The 19,850-nt window shown below is 39.0% G+C and overlaps 1 protein-coding gene across 1 annotated transcript; it reads left to right on the top strand.

The window, feature by feature from the left end:
* Positions 1-423: 423 nt before the first annotated feature.
* LOC143623543 (uncharacterized) lies at positions 424-1,349 on the top strand. The gene is made up of 2 exons (XM_077094428.1): positions 424-628; positions 1,030-1,349. The coding sequence occupies exons 1-2, from the start codon at positions 424-426 to the stop codon at positions 1,347-1,349; spliced, it is 525 nt and encodes a 174-aa protein (XP_076950543.1).
* The last annotated feature ends 18,501 nt before the right edge of the window (positions 1,350-19,850 follow it).

Genomic DNA, 19,850 nt, shown 5'->3' with positions numbered 1-19,850 from the left:
CCTTACTTGTGCGATTACCTGAGTACGTTTGTTGATACCAACTGGAAAGGACTTTACTTGCTCATTTATCACTTGTCCATGAATTGTATGATTTTTACGTATTATATCAAACTGTGGGAATCTCACAAGCTATGTTCATAGCTGACTTTATTTTATATATATGTTATAGGTTTAAAGATACGAGGATGAAAGTTAGAAGACACATAGCATGCCTATAGGATATTCAAAGAACTTATCATTTGTTTATTTATTTGTTACAACTTGTATTTTTGACAAAATTGTGTTACATGAAATTTTAAATGAAATAATGTTATTATGGTCACCTAATAGTGTTACGTGTGTTTGAGCAATCTGTACGTCACACTCAGGCGTTTCCGCTTTAGCCAGGGTGTTACACGCAGCGTTTGTCAAGAATTGTGTTCGATGTCAACAGATGGGGGTATTTCAAAGAGGGACGAGATACCCATGCAACCAATCCTCGTTGTCTATATCTTTGACGTTTGGAGGATTGATTTCATGGGCCCGTTTGCTAATTCTTTCGGTAATCTTTATATCTTGGTGGCGGTCGATTATGTGTCTAAATGGGTAGAAGCAATCGCCACCAAGACGAATGACCATACCGTTGTTTGTGAGTTTGTCCAGTCTAATACCTTTTCACGTTTTGGTGTCCCCCGCGTTATCATTAGTGATGGGGGGTTCACATTTCAAAAACTTTAATTTTGGCAAACCACTTAAACGATATGGCGTAAACCACCGTATTGCCACTCCATATCACCCTCAAACGAGTAGGCATGTGGAGGTTTCTAATAGGCAAATAAAAGAGATTTAAAAAAAACGGTAAGGCCCGATCGGAAGGATTGGTCAATAAACTAAATGATGCTTTATGGACTTACCGGACCGCTTATAAAACGCCTAATGGAACCACCCCTTATCGGTTGGTTTACGGAAAAGTTTGTCATTTACCTGTTGAGCTAGCCCATCGTGCGCTATGGGCGGTTAAGAATATTAATCTAGACTATGAGTGTGCAGGTAAACAAAGGAAGTTGAACATATGCGAGTTGGAAGAGTTGAGAGATGAAGCTTATGAATGTGCATCCGCATATAAAGACAAGATGAAGAGAGTTCACGATGCTAAGCTAAGAAGAAGGACGTTCGAGGAGGGGCAACGAGTGTGGTTGTACAACTCGAGATTGAAACTTTTCCCAGGAAAATTGAAGAGTAAGTGGACAGGACCTTATCAAGTCAAAAGAGTTGGAAAATTCGGTGAAGTTGAGATCGAAGATTTTGATGATCATCTGAGACAAGTGGTGAATGGTCATCGGTTGAAGCCTTATTTGGAGAATGTTTGAACAAAGAGATACATGATTCGGAGGTTTGCTTTTTGGCGGACGAACCGACTTATTCAGTTGATTGAGGAACCAAGGAATGTTGAGCTGTAGACATTCAATTCAGCGCTAACCAGGAGGAAACCCAACATTTGTAAGTTGTAAATTTTGTATATTGAGTCTAGTTAGCTATTAGTTTTCCTCAAATCGTGCAGTGTAAAGTAAGGATCGAGTGTGGGGAAGTGACACGATGATTAGCATTGGAGTGAAATTGGTAAGCACGCCCATCACTAGAGGGAGCCCCAGGTACGTAGGTGATTGGTATATGGCGACCGAAGCGGGTGGCGGTGGAAATCAGCTCGAATAACACTTAAAAGATTAATATTTTAAAGCTGAAACCGTAAAAATTTATTGCTGAAAAGGTGCATCTTCGCGTATCGCGAAAATGCTAAAAAGTCAAATTGTCAGTCAAAAGTCAAAGTCAATGGTCAACAGTCAAACGTGCAACTTCGTGATACGCGAAGATGCAAGCCCTGCATCTTCACGATACGCGAAGATGCACGGATCTGACGAAAATTTTTATAAAAATCCGATTTCCCATCACTTTCACCATATCTTTCTTATCTTTAACCCTATCCACACATCATAATTCCGGCCGCCACCACCACCCCTGTCACCACAGTCGCCGGCCGCCGCCGTCGTTACCATCACTTTCATTGTTTAATTTCATCATCTTTGACGAACCCGATTGAAAGGTATGTGTTTAATTTTGTTTGTAATTGGTTTGTTTCTAGTTTGAATGGTATATCTCAGATTGTTGGGGTTTGATGAATGCATGTTATTGGGTGTGTTTGTGGTCGGGATTGATGGGTTTAATGATTTCGTGGGTGGTTGATGTCGGATTTTCCGGGATGGGTTTACCGGATTATTGAAGTTTTGGCCGGATTATGGAAATTGTTGTGAAGTTATTGATGAATGATAGTGTTTTCAAAAGATTTTTGGTCACCGAAATAATTTTCCGGCAAGTTGTCGAGTTGAAATTTTGAAAAAGTTTAATAAAAGCTTGTGATTTTGGGTCGGTATTTTAAGATGTCGGTGATTATGGGTGTTTTTTGAATGATGGGAATTTTTCCGAAAAAGGGATCGTAAAAAGTTTTTGAAAAGTAACAAGTGTGTCGGTTTGTGGAAGAGAATGAATTCCAAGTGTTTTGCCGGTTTGTTGATTAATAAATTTGTCGGGTGTGATTCTGTCACGTTTTTCTTTGCACATGCGGTTTTGAAGAATTTATTTTGAGTCTTTTTTAATTTCATTTGAGTTAAAAAAATAATAATAATTTAAAAATTTTAAAAACAATTTTTATTATGATTTAGATTATTGAGGGCACCCGCGAACAAAAATGCTATACGGTTGTCGCTCATCTTTGTTTTGACATGAACTTATTTGGTATATTTATTTGCAGATGTCGAGGAAAAGGTCCAAACAACAGCAGGCGTTTGACTCTACTTCTCAGCAGTATACACGCGTGCCGATCAGATATACAGGTAACGAGATTGAGGTTTTCGGGGCCGCAGTTGAGGATATCACCGGGGGAGATAACGAGGACCACCAAATATTACGATTCCTCCCCGATACTCCAGAATATGAGATGTATAAGCAGATTCGTGACATGGAGATATTCCGACATCGTACGTTTGATTGGGAGGCGTTGGAATCTATTAGGCAGGTTCCGAGACATAATAGTTTGTTACCGGGGTGCTGGGAAGATATTCTGAGGTTTGAGCAGAAGCAGTATGTGGCGCTGATTTACGAGATTTACTCCACTTTTAGACATAATCCGAAAGATTTTGATAAGCCATACGCGGTCAGTTTTGCGTTGGGGAGAGATTTGTTTCAGTTCACGGTGCCCCTGTTTGCTGTGATTGCAGGTTTATATAGAGAACATGAGGTGACTGGTCCTGAGTTTCGGGAAAGTATTCAGGGGTTTACTACAGGGTCGACTGCTTCTCGGTCTCACTGGATTTCGACTACCGATTTGGCTAGATTTTGGAGGACTATTGGAGATGGTGAGCATATGAGTTTTGTTATCGCTTCGCAAATTCGGGATCCACTTCACAGGTATCTACATAAGGTAATTGCTTCAACATTCGTGGGCCGTAAGTCGGGAAAAGATAAATGTAATAATATTGATCTGATGTGTTTAATGGCCACGGTTGGGGTATGAATGTAAACAGATCGACGTTGTTGTTAAGTTCATTTACAAGGGGAGGTCGTAGAGCAAGTGGGGCCACGACTCGGTTGGCATTGGGGCCCATGATTACTCGGATTGCAGTCGTTGGGTGTGTTTGGACGTTATCCGGTAGATTATTTTGAGGAGGGACCGAATACCTCTGTTGTGACGATTCATGATGCTTAAAAAGCGGGCATAATGACTTATGGAGATCCACCGCGGATGGTGGATGCGAGAGCAGAGGGTAGTTCGAGGGGGCATCGTGTGGAGAGGCCACCTGCCCGACCACGTCAGAGGAGACAACCCAGTCCACCACCGGTATAGCACCCGCAGCCCATGACCTTAGACTACATGTTCGAGCAACAATTACAGATGCGGGATGAGTTGCATGGGTATCGAGACGATTTCAGAGAGTACAGAGATGAGTCGCGGGGTTACTTCAGGACCATGTTTGATCACTGGAACATTCCATTACCGGGTACTTTGCAACCGCCACCGCCACCTCTTGCTACTAGTGGTTTTGATATGGGTGTCACTAGGCATGTATATGGAGGAGGATCCGGTGGTTATGGATATAGTGGGGCTTGTGGTTATGGTGGAGATGCTGGTTATAGTGGTTATGGTCAATATGGCACGAGTGGATTTTACGATGCAGGTGTAGGAGGACCACGAGCGGGTGGAGCTGATGATGACCAGGAGGATTCTGATGAGTAGTAGCTGTTGATGGATGCAGCTGTCCCGATCAATGTTTTGGGTCTTATTTTCTGGTTTATTTTATTATGCTTTTATTATCTTATGGGTTGTACTGATATTATTATTATTATTTTGTTTATGAGTGGTTTGGTTGGGACACTTGATGGGATTTATTCTTTTGGGTGGTTGCTTGTGTAAATTTTTGTTGTAGTTGAACTTTGTGGGTGTAGTTCACTAAACTCTCACGAGACCATACTCGTCCACCCGGGCTACCGGGGGGTTTAAAGGGCTTGTTGCATACGCTAAATGCAACCGTGATTCCTACGAAAGTGAGTTAAGTCTTTTAACATTTTTACTCGTTTAACAAATTTGGTTATGAAATTAATTAAGCTCGGTTGGTAATTTAAAATTAATGGTTTTGCAAACGGTTTAACAGACCTTACTTACCCATACTTATTATAGGTATTTAAGTATTTAAAATCACCTATCTTTTTAATAATTGTGAGAAGCTTGCTTCTACACGTTTGAGAGTTTGCAGATTTTATTTTGAGAGTTGAGGAGGTAAGGTTCACCGAGGGCACGAGAGTTGCATATGAGAGTTATATTTTCTATCAGGTGATTTCATTTTCATAACCTTCTTTGTTTTATTAGTTTTTGTGTTCAAAGTGTAATTGTATTTGTGTATATTTAATAACCACCATCACATTAGGCCCGGTTTTTAAAATTGTCAAATTGAATTTTAACCCCGTCCCTATTTTATGTCTTAAATTTTTAAACATTGAGGACAATGTTTGCCTCAAGTGTGGGGATGGGGGAGAAATTGAAAATTTTAAAAGTTTTCATATTCCTTGAATTAAGATTTTTTGCAAAATAATGGAAAATGATACACCCATACTTATTATAGGTATTTAAGTCTTTAAAATCACCTATCTTTTTAATAATTGTGAGAAGCTTGCTTCTACACGTTTGAGAGTTTGCAGATTTTATTTTGAGAGTTGAGGAGGTAAGGTTCACCGAGGGCACGAGAGTTGCATATGAGAGTTATATTTTCTATCAGGTGATTTCATTTTCATAACCTTCTTTGTTTTATTAGTTTTTGTGTTCAAAGTGTAATTGTATTTGTGTATATTTAATAACCACCATCACATTAGGCCCGGTTTTTAAAATTGTCAAATTGAATTTTAACCCCGTCCCTATTTTATGTCTTAAATTTTTAAACATTGAGGACAATGTTTGCCTTAAGTGTGGGGATGGGGGAGAAATTGAAAATTTTAAAAGTTTTCATATTCCTTGAATTAAGATTTTTTGCAAAATAATGGAAAATGATACACCCATACTTATTATAGGTATTTAAGTCTTTAAAATCACCTATCTTTTTAATAATTGTGAGAAGCTTGCTTCTACACGTTTGAGAGTTTGCAGATTTTATTTTGAGAGTTGAGGAGGTAAGGTTCACCGAGGGCACGAGAGTTGCATATGAGAGTTATATTTTCTATCAGGTGATTTCATTTTCATAACCTTCTTTGTTTTATTAGTTTTTGTGTTCAAAGTGTAATTGTATTTGTGTATATTTAATAACCACCATCACATTAGGCCCGGTTTTTAAAATTGTCAAATTGAATTTTAACCCCGTCCCTATTTTATGTCTTAAATTTTTAAACATTGAGGACAATGTTTGCCTCAAGTGTGGGGATGGGGGAGAAATTGAAAATTTTAAAAGTTTTCATATTCCTTGAATTAAGATTTTTTGCAAAATAATGGAAAATGATAGAAAAATTGGGGGTTATTTTTCAAAATTATTATATAAATATGAGATAAATAAAACAGGAATACACGTAATTTGAGATGTATTGGTAGGCTCAACCTTGAGAATGAAAGGATAGTTTGGTTGTAGACTTAATTGAACTTTAAATGCTTGATTTTTAGTGGGAAACGCCTTCAGGGTTTTGTTTATTTAGCTAAGCCTGTGTAAGGACTGGAATGAAAGATTAGGCCATACTCAAGCCTTTCTAGTAGATTTGATCACCAAAAATATATTTAAATACGAATAGTCTAAAGTACAATGGTTGGATAGGCTTAACATTAGAGTATGCTAGATGGCTTGTGATATAAATATAAATGAAAATATTGCTAGTTTAAGTGGCTAACACCTCATAGGCGTATGGTTTTATGGCCTTAAATCCTGTATTGATAGGATGCTCCGGGGTTCGGAGACAATGGGTCGGTATGCGGTTTATCATCTAGTATGCGTAAATCTAAGGGTGGAAAAACAAACCAAATGGGTTGTTTTGGGTCAATTTGGATAATTTTTAAAATTGAGATGGGTCAGGATGGATCAAAAGAATTTTGCAAAAAGGTCAAGATGGGTTAGGAAAATGCTAGTAACTTTTGGTTATAGATTAGAATGGGTTTGTTTATGGGTTAGAATGGACTAAAACAAGCTTTATCCAATTTTATTTCAAACAAAACCCACGGAACCGAATAGAAACCAAGAAATCGAAACTGCAATCATTGAAACCGAACATATACCGAAACCGACCGAAATCATAAAAAGCAAAACCGTAGTGAAAAAAATGAAAAAACCAAACTCGAACCGAGACAAAACCGTTTTTTTTATAACAAACGAGGAAGAAGGGGAAAACATTTTAGTTATTTTACTTTTTGCGTTTTCGATTTATATTTTGAGTTATTATTTTTTATTAATTTTTTGGAATATTTTTTTGAGGGGTTTTTGAAACCCTTTGTATTTTAACCTTTACTTAGTTCAAGATGGGTTAATTTTACCCATCTTGACCCATACCTATCCTAAACCGGATAAAACCGAGAAATCAAAACCGAACAAAAACCGAAAACATTGAACCCGAATAGATACCAAAATGAAAAAAAGCAAAAATTAACCGAAAAAACGACCCTGAACTGAGTCGAACCGAGGTTTTTTTTTTAATGAACAAGGTTGACGGGGGTAACATTTTAGTTATTTTAGTTTTTGCATTTTTTATTTATATTTTGAGTTATTAATTTTTTATTAAATTTTTTGAATATTTTTTGAGGGGTTTTTGAAACCCTTTACATTTTAACATTTACTTGGGTCAAGATGGATTAACTTTATCCATCTTGACCCATACCCATCCTAACCCTTTTTTTTAAAAACCCATCCTGACCCAAACACATCTTGACCCATCACCCAAATCCAACGCAACCCACTCATATTGCCACCTCTACGTAAATCCTAAGTGGATTTATTCATATTAAAAAAGCTTAAAAACAGCAAACCCGTAGCTTATCTTCCAATTTATAAGTCATTAAATATGATCACAAAAAGTGCTTTAAAAGTACAAGTTCACTATTAACTTGATCATCCACGCTGTTATTTATATGGGGTCCCCGTGCTCGTGTCTCATTACCATTAAGAAACGGACCACACGGGACACGTCATGTGTAAGCCCTACAGATGAATTCGTGCCTACTCACATATGGTGATGGACTTCGGGGTATTGCTTGATAACGGGGGTATGTCATGTAGTGGGGGCTAATTTACTAGTTGATTACCTAATTGTACCTTAATCATATCTAATGGCCATTTTGGTAGACTTTAATACTTAAGTTTGGGTTTTGGTTTCGATAAAATATCCAAGATTGTCTTAGCTATTACATATGGGCATGAAAAATTGTACACATGTGCAATATTTTGATCGTCTAATTTTAAGGTTTAAGTCAAGTTGGGGTGGTCTAGTTCGGTAAAACTATATTGAAGCATGGTAAGGCGGCTTCAGGGCTTTGAGGTGTGGGTTCCATTTTAATCATATGAACTAATAAAACTGTCACATCTTATTTTTTCTGGTAAGTATTAAGGCGTGGGTCGCAATCGTGGTTTTTGTGTTCTTTGTGCTTATTTAAGATAATCTATGAAGTATTTTGAGAATGATCTCTGATTCTGATTCCATTGCAAAGTCTTTTTCGGGAAGAAAAAGGATAAGTGTGGGGATGTGATTGTTGGGTAAAAGTTAGTTTATTTTATATATTAATTAGTTAATTTTAGTTTAATAATGGAATGAACATTGGTACTTCAAGAATGTTTATGTGTTTCAGGAACTTGGAAGCTATGGAGATTAATGAGGATATTTACGGGCTTGGAATGAAGATCGAGAAGTGAGAAATTGGAAGTGCACGCATCACGAGGCAATCAAAAAAAGAAAATAAAAAATGCCGAAAAGTTGCATCTTCGCGATACGCGAAGATGCGAGGGGCGTTGCAAGAATCTGACCCCAACTATTTTGTCCTTCGCGATACGCGAAGAAGCAAGCCTATCATCTTCGCGATACGCGAAGATGCCTAAACTCGGCAAAAATTAGGGTTTGCCTTATTTAAACCCCTTAACCTCGCATTCGGATTTTTACAACTTCCAGAGGCAGAAGAGGCTGTGTTGGGCGACTTTCTACCATTCCAAGGCTTCCGGTTCATCTCGGGTTTGCATGTTCATCAAGATAAGTGATATAATCGATATGTCAATGCTTGGCTAAGTTTTCATGTTCATTCTAGGGTAGGTTTTGTATATTTTAACTTCTGACCAGATTCATATGCTTAAGGTTTTTGAGCTTGATTGAGTTATTGCTTTGGTCTTGCTTAATTTTTTATTGATTATTTAAACAGTTTGTGTTTGGGATTATTAATTAATGCATTATTTGTTTGGTTGTGTTCATCAACATTTAGGGTTTAAGCTCTTGTGTCATTGACTAGTTATTATCAAATATTGTCTCTTAATTTGTTTTAACAAACATAAGTTGGTAATTAGGTAAACCGAGTTCAATTGTGTCATCAATTCGGTTAGGGTATCGTTTGACATCACAATCCAACTACTAGGTTTAGTAATTACTGGGTAATCAAGATAATTGAATCTGGGATTAAGTTGAATGTCACATTAACCGAACCTAGAATGAATACTTTTCATTAATATTATTTACAAACCGTTTTTAAGTAATTGTTAGTTTTAATTAATCTTGATCTAAAAACTGCTTGACATCGTCTGTCCGACTTAGTTAATAATTAAATTAGTAGTATTAAAATAAGCACTTTCCTTGAGTCTCTATGGAGACGACTTTACTTACCCGTACTTATTATAGGTATTTAAGTCTTTAAAATTGATTGTTTGAGTAGACCACGACAGCTTACGTCAGTCGCTACCTAATAAACTCGTCAAATAAAATTATATACTTTTCTTTAGAAAAAAAGTTGAGTGTCACTTCATCATACTACGACAAATTTAAGAAATAACAAGTTATTATTGAAACTTTTTTCTTGAGTTAATGCATTCCAGGAAAGTGAAAGGACTCTAACATAGCAAAATTTAGTTGTGGGATTTTTTATGTGCGCTTTTTTTACATGTTCAATTACTTTTATATGTCAAAATTATATATAGGAACTTTTTCGTAAGAAAATAAGAAAGTATTTATTTTAATATTATCCCCATTCACCATCTTCCACAATGTTCTGGAATTATTTTCATAGGGCTTTTTATGCTTTTATGGTAGCTGGTTTTTTATTTGATTTATTCAACCCTTGTCTTTGTTTCTATAATAAGATCCAGATATAGCTGGGTACAGGAAGGGTCTCTATTTCTTCTTTTTGGCATGGGTTCCAAAACCTCAACTGTTTATGAGTCGCGCTGGCAGAAATTACTATAACTTTGGCAACTTTGTATATGTACTCATACGAGATATTAGTGGCTTTAATTTTATTTGGTAGTATGTGTTTGGAACTCAAGAGGATGACAAACAATTCATGGGAATTGCATGGTGCATAAGAAATAGTTATTATTTTTATCACCTTTTTGAATTTTGTCATTATCATATCCTGTCAATAGAATAGAAGCATATAATTCATTGTATATTTTGCCAAAAGAAGAAACACAAAAAGAATGTGGTAAACGGTTGGAAGTTGCATAAACACATGTACTTTTGGATTTATTTGTGATACAAACTACAATTTTGTAACTGCATAATCACTCTCTTTCTCCCATTATATTTGGTCATCACTCAGTACAAGTGCTTAGTACTTAAAACCAGTTATCGATTAAGCGCGCCCCATATGATCATTTCTTGCAAACTATAGATAGTTTTTTGTTGGTATTTTCTAAAGAATAATGGCTTAAGCACAAAAAAGAGCACTGCTTTACAAGAACAATAGATTTTGGACAAATATTTGTTATGGGATTGGTTACTTTTAGTATTTATATTGGCCATAATTTGCCCACAACTTTTTTTAACGTTTTTTGGTATATATGTTCAAATAATAATGGTTAGTTAGCCATGGAGAGTGAATTGAAGTATGATGGTTCAAAAAGCCAATCACTCCTTTTTAATAGCATTTCCATTAAAAGGGATCCATTTACACTTGAAGTTGCATTATATGGACTTGTGGTTTCTTACAGATTTTTGATTTCCATCACAAGTTTTTAACTTTTATCCTTGGTAATTGCTCATTTTATGATTCTTTTCTATGCCTTTAATTATCTCAATATTGAAAATTTTGTAGAATTCTTGCATGAAGAATCTTTTTACTGCCTTTGTTTGAATATCTTGAAGCTTGCTGAGGTAAGCTCTTCCGCATCCAATTCGCTTTACAGGAAAAAAAAAGGGGGTACCAACTTTAGTCATTGACTTGTTAAACTATCATATGTGACTTTATCTTTGTAAAATAGTTATTATTCTTGCAAAGAGGAATTAAAGAGAGACAACACTTGATTTTGGACTAAAGTGGTATTTATATTTTCATAATTTTTCCAAATATTTTCATTTTCTGATAGATGCATGAATTACCAGTCTTTTTTAGATTAAAGCTGTTTATGGTTGTGTTTTTACAGGGACTTGCTTTATATTAAAAAAGAAGCAAATAGGTGGATGCGCTTCAAGCCCTGTTAAAACAATTAAACCAAGGAGAACACTGCGTTGTCGCAGCAAACAGACATATAAGCCCGACAAACTGAAGAAGAAGAAGAAAACCAATGCAGGAGAATCGGCTGCGGTTATTAAGAATGTTGACATAACCACCATTTGCAGGAATCAGTATCTTCTCTTCTGATGGTACATTTTTACAATTTTAACCTCATTTAACTTAAAACCTTTTTACCGGTCAAAATACAAGGTTGAGTAACTTTTTGTTCGAAAAAAATATTTTTTTAGCAATAATTAGTCTACAATGTATGATTATAAAAACATTTTATTTCAATAATAGTCTTACTTTATCATGCATGGGTGACTTTTAACCCGCTTAAGACCTATTTCCTTTTAAGCTACTTTTTTTTACTAGTTTTTGACCCGTTTGATATAATACATTACATGAGAATTTTGTTGTGTTCTTGCAGTAGACGATCCATGATTTGATTCTGTAAGCAGCATTGAAGATTCTGAATCAGGTGATAGCTTTACCAGCATGCATGGAGGTAATGTACTAATGACTTCTTGTAATTTACAAGTTGTAAATACTATTTGTTCAAGGATTAAGTTATTAGCTTCTTGAACCATCCTACTTGTTTTTTCATAACAAACCAACCATTGTTCTTGTGAAAGTGCCATAATAATTAGAAACAACATCATATCTTTAAGTCACTTTATTAAAAAATTTGCCTTTTGGTATTACGGGTATTTTAGTTGTTTATGAAAGAATAATTATCCGTCCCTGTTTTTCATTAACATAATCCCTTATATAGGGATTTGATACAATCACCTATTGCTATACAAATATAAGATAATAATGAAACAAATATTATCCCATTATATATTTATTCTATTACTCCCCCGCAGTCGAAGCGGGAGATTTTGGAGAAGCTGGAGGGCCAGATGCTTAGACTATCCCGAAAATCATCAAATAATAGTTTTGGTAGACCCTTAGTGAAGATATCAGCAATCTGGTAGCAGGTAGGCACATGAAGAACCCGGACCTGTCCTGCTCACGTACAAAATGAATATCCACCTCTATGTGTTTTGTGCGCTGATGTTGAACCGGATTACCAGATAGATATATGGCGCTAACATTGTCACAATAAACTAGTGTGGCATGAGACAATGGTTTACGGGCACCAACAAAAGATTGCGAAGCCAACATACCTCCGCAACCACGTTCACCACTGCCCGGTACTCAGCTTCCGCGCTGGAGCGGGAGACGGTGGATTGTCGTTTACAAGACCACGAGATGAGATTATCCCTAAGATAAACACAATATCCGGACGTGGACCGACGAGTATCCAGGCATCCGGCCCAGTCCGCATCAGTGTAAGCACGAAGGGACAGACCCAGTGACGAACCCAATGTTATACCAAATGAAGACGTGTCCTTGAGATACCGTAAAATGCGTCAAAGAGCTTCCCAATGGGAGAGTGCATATGAACACAAATTTGCTGAACCGCATATGAAATGTCTGGACGGGTGAACGTCAAGTATTGGAGGGAACCGGGTAAACTACGAAAGAGCGTTGGGTCATCAAAAGAAGGGCTGTCTTTGTTACTTAGTTTAGGCTTCGTATCCTCCGGAGTTGTGACATATTTACATGACTCCATACCTGCGCGCTGAATGATGTCATTCGCATATGCCTCTTGTGAAAGAAATAGTTGGTTTCCTGTCCTAGAAACCGAGATACCCAAAAAACAACTGAGCGGACCCAAATCCTTCATTGCAAATTCATTTGCAAGACGAGACATAAGATGAACTCGGAGCGCATCAGATGACAAAGTGAGGATAATATCATCCACATAAATAAGAAGGTATGCCGTATCCGAACCATGACTATATATAAAAAGAGAATTGTCACATCTACTTTGTGTGAATCCCAACGTGGTGACAAAATCTGTAAACCTTTGGTACCAAGCGCTAGGTGCTTGTTTTAAGCCGTATAGAGACCGCTTTAGACGACACATGATCCGGAAAATCTCGATGTCGAAAACCAAGAGGTTGATACATATACACTATTTCATTAAGTGAGCCATGCAAGAAAGCATTGGTGAAATTGAGTTGGTAAATCGTCCATGACTGGGCCAAATCCAGAGACAACACGGTGCGTATCGTTGCCGATTTGACAACCGGACTAAAGGTTTCACCACAATCCACACCAATTTGTTGATTTCGCCCATCACAAATTAACCGGGCTTTGTAACGTTCTAAGGTGCCATCCTACCTGAATTTATGACGAAAGAACCACATGCTATGTATTATATTCATGTTAGGGTGGCGTGGAACCAACTCCCACGTCTTATTTTTAATAAGGGCATTAAACTCGACCGTCATGGCGTTATTCCATTCCGGAGTGGATAAAGCAATCGTCGGGGTTTTAGGAATGGGTGCAATTGACAAGGAAGTGAGGTTGAATGGTTGTTTGGGTTTTACAATACCATCCATAGCACGAGTTCGGATGGTGCGGGTGGCTCGGGTGGCGAAGAGGTACCAGATGGAAGTGGTACTGGATCAGGTTGTTCGCGAACATTGGGCTAGTCATGTGGTGGAATATGTGGTGTGGGCCATGGCCTACGGGTGTAGGTCTGTAGTGGGGTTTGGGCACGGTGAAGGGAGGAGGTTGGGCCAGGTGTTGTGAGTGGTTGTTGGGTTGTGCCGTGAGGAAGTGTGGTTAATTAAGTTGGTCCGATAGGTTGAGTGTGAGGCCAGAATCGAGGGTGTAGTCCATTTGTTAGGAAATCATAATTTTGGATTTTAGGTTCATGTATCTGTGAAAAAGGAAAAACGGTTTCATTAAAGTGAACGTGGCGACTATGATAATTTGATGAGTTTCTAGGTTAAGACATTTATCCAAGATTCGATCTTTATCAACGTTTGTTGCCATCTCGCAAGACTTATGGCATCAACGCCTTGGTCACCCAGGACCACAATTACTAAATTGTCTTAAAATTAATTCTGGGAAATTGAACAACAAACTTTGTCAATCTTGTGTGTTTGGTAAATTTAAAAGACTGTCGTTTCTTGCTTCTTCTACTCTTACTTATATGCCTTTTGATATAATCCATAGTGATCTATGGACATCCCCCATCATTAGCACCGGGGGACATCGATACTATCTTTTATTTATTGATGATTTTACCAACTCTTTGTGGACCTACCCTATTAGTAACAAATCTAATGTCTACTCCATTTTCACACAATTTTCCACTTTAATAAATACACAATTTAAGCGAAAGATTAAACAATTCCAATGTGACAATGGAAAGGAATATGCCAATTCTTCCTTTCAACAATTTTGTCATCAAAATTACACGTCTTTCCGATTCTCTTGCCCACACACCTCTTCTCAAAATGGCAAAGCCGAACGCACTATTCGATCTATTAATAATATCATTCGGACTATACTTGCTCAAGGACACCTACCTAACTATTGGTACCAAACCTTACCAGTTGCACATCGGTCTTCCTTCCCATCAAAACTGATCTCACTCTAGCTTCTTCTCATCCTGCATATCGATCATATACCCATCAATAGGCCTCCCTTATCTCATCATCTTCATCTCCTTACCAGCCCTATAACACAACCATGAATACCAAAATTCACCCAGCTGTTACTGTCTCAAACATACGCAACTTCATCCCGATTACCCTTGACAACGAAACTGCACAATACGTTGCTTGGTCTGAATTATTCATGATTCATTGCGCAGCTTTTCAAGTTCATGACCATCTTCAACCCAACACATCAATGACCGCTAAGTCCGGTGACAAAGCCACCACAGAGGATGTAGAGTTATGGAACCGACTCGACCCCATCGTGCTACAGTGGATTTACGGTACAATATCCACTGATCTTCTTCAGACTATCATGAAACGAAAGACCACAGCATATGATGCTTGGACTTCTCTTGAAACTTTGTTCCAAGACAATAAGCCTGCTCGAGCCCTCCATCTTCAAGAAAAGCTTACCAATACTCATCTTGAGAATTTCCCCAATATGGAGGCCTACTGTAGAGAAGTAAAGGTTCTATCTGATCAACTACGCAATGCCGATGCAGGACTCTGTGATCAACAACTCGTCCTAAAACTCTTAATGGGGTTAACTGACCAATATGAGACCACCGCTACCGTGCTTCAAAACGAAAAACCCTTCCCCTCATTCAATGAAGCAAGATCTCGTTTGTGCCATGCGGAATCCCGCAAATCTGCCCAGGCCATGCATGCTTCCAAAGCAGCTGCCACAGCTCTTGCAGCCTCCTCCTCAAAAGCAGATACAACTACCGACCCACGCCCACAATATCGCTCGGACAGTAGCAACACAGAACAGTATCGTGGTTGTGGACGTACCAGGGGTTGGGGTAGGGGTCATTCATCGTATGGACGGGGTCAGGGTGCATCCTTTCCATCTTAAGGACTAGTGGCCTACTCACCATGGCAACACATTCCACCAACTTTACACCCACTGTGGCCTTATTTTCCATGGACTTCCAACCTTCCCTACCCATATCCCACAACAACCAGGCCTACTAGAGTCAAGGACTTCTCGAACCCCGCCCGGCTCAAGCTTACGCTATACTCCAACCGACATCGAACAAGCTTTGCACACCATATCTCTTTCTCCGTCGGAACAACCTTGGTTCATGGACACTAGGCAACGAATCACATGACTAACACTCCAGGTAATTTCTCATCTTTTTTTAATACGGGCATTTCACGAAATATAATTGTTGGTGATGGTAATTCTATTCCGGTTATTGGATATGGCAATCAAACCTTACCCTCACCTTACCCACCTTTTAAGCTTAAAAACGTTCTCTTAGCCCCTTTTATAATCAAAAACCTTTTATTGGTTCGCCGTCTTACAACAGATAACCAAGTTTCCATTAAATTTGATCCTTTTGGTTTTTTTGTGAATTACCTTAAGACCAAGGCTAGTATCCTACGCAGCAATAGCTCCTGGGATCTCTACCCTCTCACACCACCACAAGAATTATCCATCCTTGTTTTTCATTAACATAATCCCTTATATAGGGATTTGATACAATCTCCTATTGCTATACAAATATAAGATAATAATGAAAAAAATATTATCCCATTATATATTTATTCTATTAGTTTACATGCAAATAACTGGAAAAATTAACACTCATCTATTCGAAGGACCATTTGTGTTATGTTTAGAAACAGTAGGGGAGCATACATGTCATTTTTCAAACTTAAGGACCAAATTAACTAGCAGTTTGGGCAAACCACTTTAACCATCCAAGTAATTAACTCTTATATTAATAGTAGTATAATATAATATAACAAAGTTGTTGTAATGATATTTAAATTAACTTATTTAAGAAAGTTAGGTTGTTAGTTTGTTATAGTAATAACAAAAGTGTTGTAATCAGAAAATAGTTTATTTAGAAAGTTTTGTAAATAGGACAAAAGGTGTAAGTACGTCAACAAATCTGACCCGACCCGTTTCAACCCACATTGTAAATTACTTGTTTGAATTGTTACCCAACCCATCTGACCCACCCATTTTACCATTTGTAATAAACAGTGAAATATTTCATAACAAATTTTGTTTCATTGGTTACTGAAGAAACGTGTATCGACTTACTTGAATTTGATCTACGTTCCTCGGGTATGAGTGTGCTATATCACCGATGGTTTTCCGAGATACGAGTTCTTCCACCTACAAAACGAACAGCACCGTGAGCTTACCCCTCAGAAAGGGACAGAGGGGTCCTCTTTGGGGTAACCCTCCGGTGTGAGAATAAGATATTGCAGGAGAAGATAAGAATGTGAAAATGAGTAAAGGACTCAGAATATATTTCTTGCCCAACCCCAACTGTGGAAGTGGTGTGGTATTTATAGTATTAGGGTTTCCAATGATTGGGCTCAGACCCAATTAGGGCCTTTTTGGCCTCCTCCTATTGCTTCGCGCCACGTGTACTTAGGACACCTGGTGCTTTTTCATTGATTATTCTCTGACCAAGGTATTTTACCTGACCCATGTGCCATCACGTGGTGGCACATGGGTTTTGCTGAGTTGTCCACCCTTCATTGGCAGCTGTCAACATCAACACATTCTTTATTCCTTAAAAGATACCTTCTGGAAGGTTGTCTGATGAGTACAATCATGGTTATCCTTATCCTGATTTGGATTAGACTATTGTCTCATTTGTTGTGTTGTCCTTTATGCGCCGATCCCGGGGATACGCAAGGTCTTCTCTTTATTCTCACGCGCAGATGTTTCATAAGCAGATGTGATATGCGTGAGCATGTGATATGCGTAAGCATATGTAATATGCGTGAGCATATGTGATATGCGCCACGCGCAGATGTGATATGCGTGAGCATATGTGATGCGTGAGCATATGTGATATGCGTGAGCATATGTGATATGCGCCACGCGCAGATGTGATATGCGTGAGCAAATGTGATATGCGCCACGCGCATAGGTTTTGGCTTTGTGTCTTCATGACATCTTGATTCCAAGCCTCTTGTCTATATCTTGTGGGTTGACCCGCCCCGCTCGATGTTAAGGCGGGTGCATACCCCTTCAAGCCCCCCCCCCCAGTCTAATGTGTGTCTTGTCTCGCGCGAGCGAGGTAAGATAGATATTAGACTTAATAGTTTGCTCTTTTAACAGGGTTTGTCTTTTCTTTTTCATTTCTCATATGTGCGTTGCGCGAAATTCTATCCCTATGGTTAAAACGAATCGTCAATGCACGTGGTTGGTTGATGCTGACGTGCATCAGAGATTGAGACGTTATGTGTCAGACCTTTCGCGTGCTCGAGGTGCTACAGTTGCCTTTCACGTCTCCTCATACAGTGTCAGGAACACGTGTCGCGCTTATGTTGGCCTACGCCTGCGCGTGGGGGCTCGTGAGCGTAGATCTGATTATTACTTGTTTCTCTTTCTCTCCCCTGGGCCTATAAAATCAAACCTTTTGAACGGTTTTTTCTTCATCTCCATTGTCATTTTCAGAGCTTTTGCTTCTTCAATTTACATTCCGATTAAGAGCCATTATATTTGCTTCCAGATTTCCGTGCTTAAAGTAACCATATTGTTCGATTCGCAATTGTATGTCTGATAACCCAGACACCACAATTTCCCCTAATAAAGGCCGTGTAAAATCAGTGGTTATGTCTACTTTGAAGATGACCGGCAAGGGTAAATGGGTTGCCGAGGCCTCGTCGGAGGAAGGAGGGAAGAACAAGGCGGTGAAGAGATGGGATGAGATTCCCTGCAAGTTGAAACAATCTGACTTTGATAATCTCGTCGCCTCTCAGGGTTTTCTCCCTGAGTATGGCTGTCTGCTCCCGGCGACCGGGCAAACGGCGGCGAATCCTCCCGCCGGCTCTATTTCTTTATACTCTCATTTTTTCACCCACTGTAATCTTCGTCTTCCAACGACGAGGTTTATAGGTGCGCTCCTCCAGTTTTACGGGATTCATATATCTCAGGTTCATCCCTGTGGACTAGTGCGCATGACTCATTTTGAGTTCATGTGCAAAGCTCAGCGCGAGGAGCCCACCCCTCGGCGCTTTCAATATTTTTATAAGCCGAAAATCCAAGATTCTTGGTTCTCATTCACACCGCGCAGTCAGAAGGTTAAGTGCTGCACTGTTTCCTTCAAAAGCCTTCATGACTGGGCTGAAAAATTCTTTTATATCAAGGCTGGTGTGATTCCCATTCGCATGACTATGCGCGTGATTACTTCTGCGCCCGCGGATGATGACGTTCTTAAGAATCCATCTGGCGCGTGGGTTAAGAAGCTATCTGCTGAACCATCCCCCGCCAGGAAAATTTGCGAGGAAGCGTTGGTGGGGGTTGGCATGAGCAAGAGGTGGATTGACAGCGGGACTGAGCCTGTCATCCATGTTGATAGCTCAGGTGGGTTGTTTGTTCATTGCATTAATTTTGCGCGAGTATAATTCGTTTTGCTAATATCACTTGTCTTGTTTTATGCAGAAAGCAAGGAATACATCCACGCCGCCTATGACGAGCATACGGAAGGTGGCTCTGTCGCGCTGAGCGCTGGGGAAGTTGCTTTCCCTGATCGCTTCGATGATATGTTCATCCCTGTCGATTTAGAATTTTGTTTTTACAGCGATGCGCCTGGTAAGCTTTTGTATCTGTGCTTAGGGCCTTAGAGTATCAAATTTGGTTTTAACATTTCTGTTGCGCGTATTGTAGATGCGCTCGCTTATTATGAGTTGGAGCTTGTGGAAGAGGAAATGGAGGAGGAAAAAGCTGAAGCGCAAAAACTCAAGCGCAAGGCTAAAGGCAAAACTAGCGCAGGGGCCAGTAAAAAACAGAAAAAAGATGATGCCTCTGTTGCCCAGAATCTTCCTCCTACTCAGGCGAAGGGACTTGAGAAAACCAAGGGTTTTACTTCCAAGTTTTCCTCGTCTTCTTTGCCTCAAGGTGTGGGCAGTCCTCCCGTCCACACGAGGTATGGTGCCGCCACCTCGTCTCTGCACGCGGCGGACAAGGGAAGCGGTGTTGTGCCTGCTGTCTCGTCTTCTCCAACAGGTATACTTTGTTTATTTTTTGTGGTTTTTATGAGCGTGATTCTGATAGTCATTAATGAAGCTTTGTTCACTCAAATGTTTGTAGAGCCGGCAACGTTGGTGGCTCAACCTCAGGCGCAGCAAGGTGC

This window comes from Bidens hawaiensis, unplaced genomic scaffold (genome assembly GCF_021521415.1).
Source record: "Bidens hawaiensis isolate Kalapana, Puna unplaced genomic scaffold, B.hawaiensis_p1.1 tig00003488_1, whole genome shotgun sequence".
Taxonomy (NCBI): Eukaryota; Viridiplantae; Streptophyta; class Magnoliopsida; order Asterales; family Asteraceae; genus Bidens; species Bidens hawaiensis.
Note: the sequence above shows the minus strand (reverse complement) of the source record. Positions and strands in the feature narration are given on the sequence as shown.

What these genes read in the sequence shown, in the direction of transcription:
- LOC143623543 (XM_077094428.1), top strand. Translation starts at nt 424, where the DNA reads ATGTCAACAGATGGGGGTATTTCAAAGAGGGACGAGATACCCATGCAA. An exon ending in GAATGACCATACCGTTGTTT is followed by an intron (nt 629 to 1,029) that starts GTGAGTTTGTCC and finishes ATGAGTGTGCAG; the next exon opens with GTAAACAAAGGAAGTTGAAC.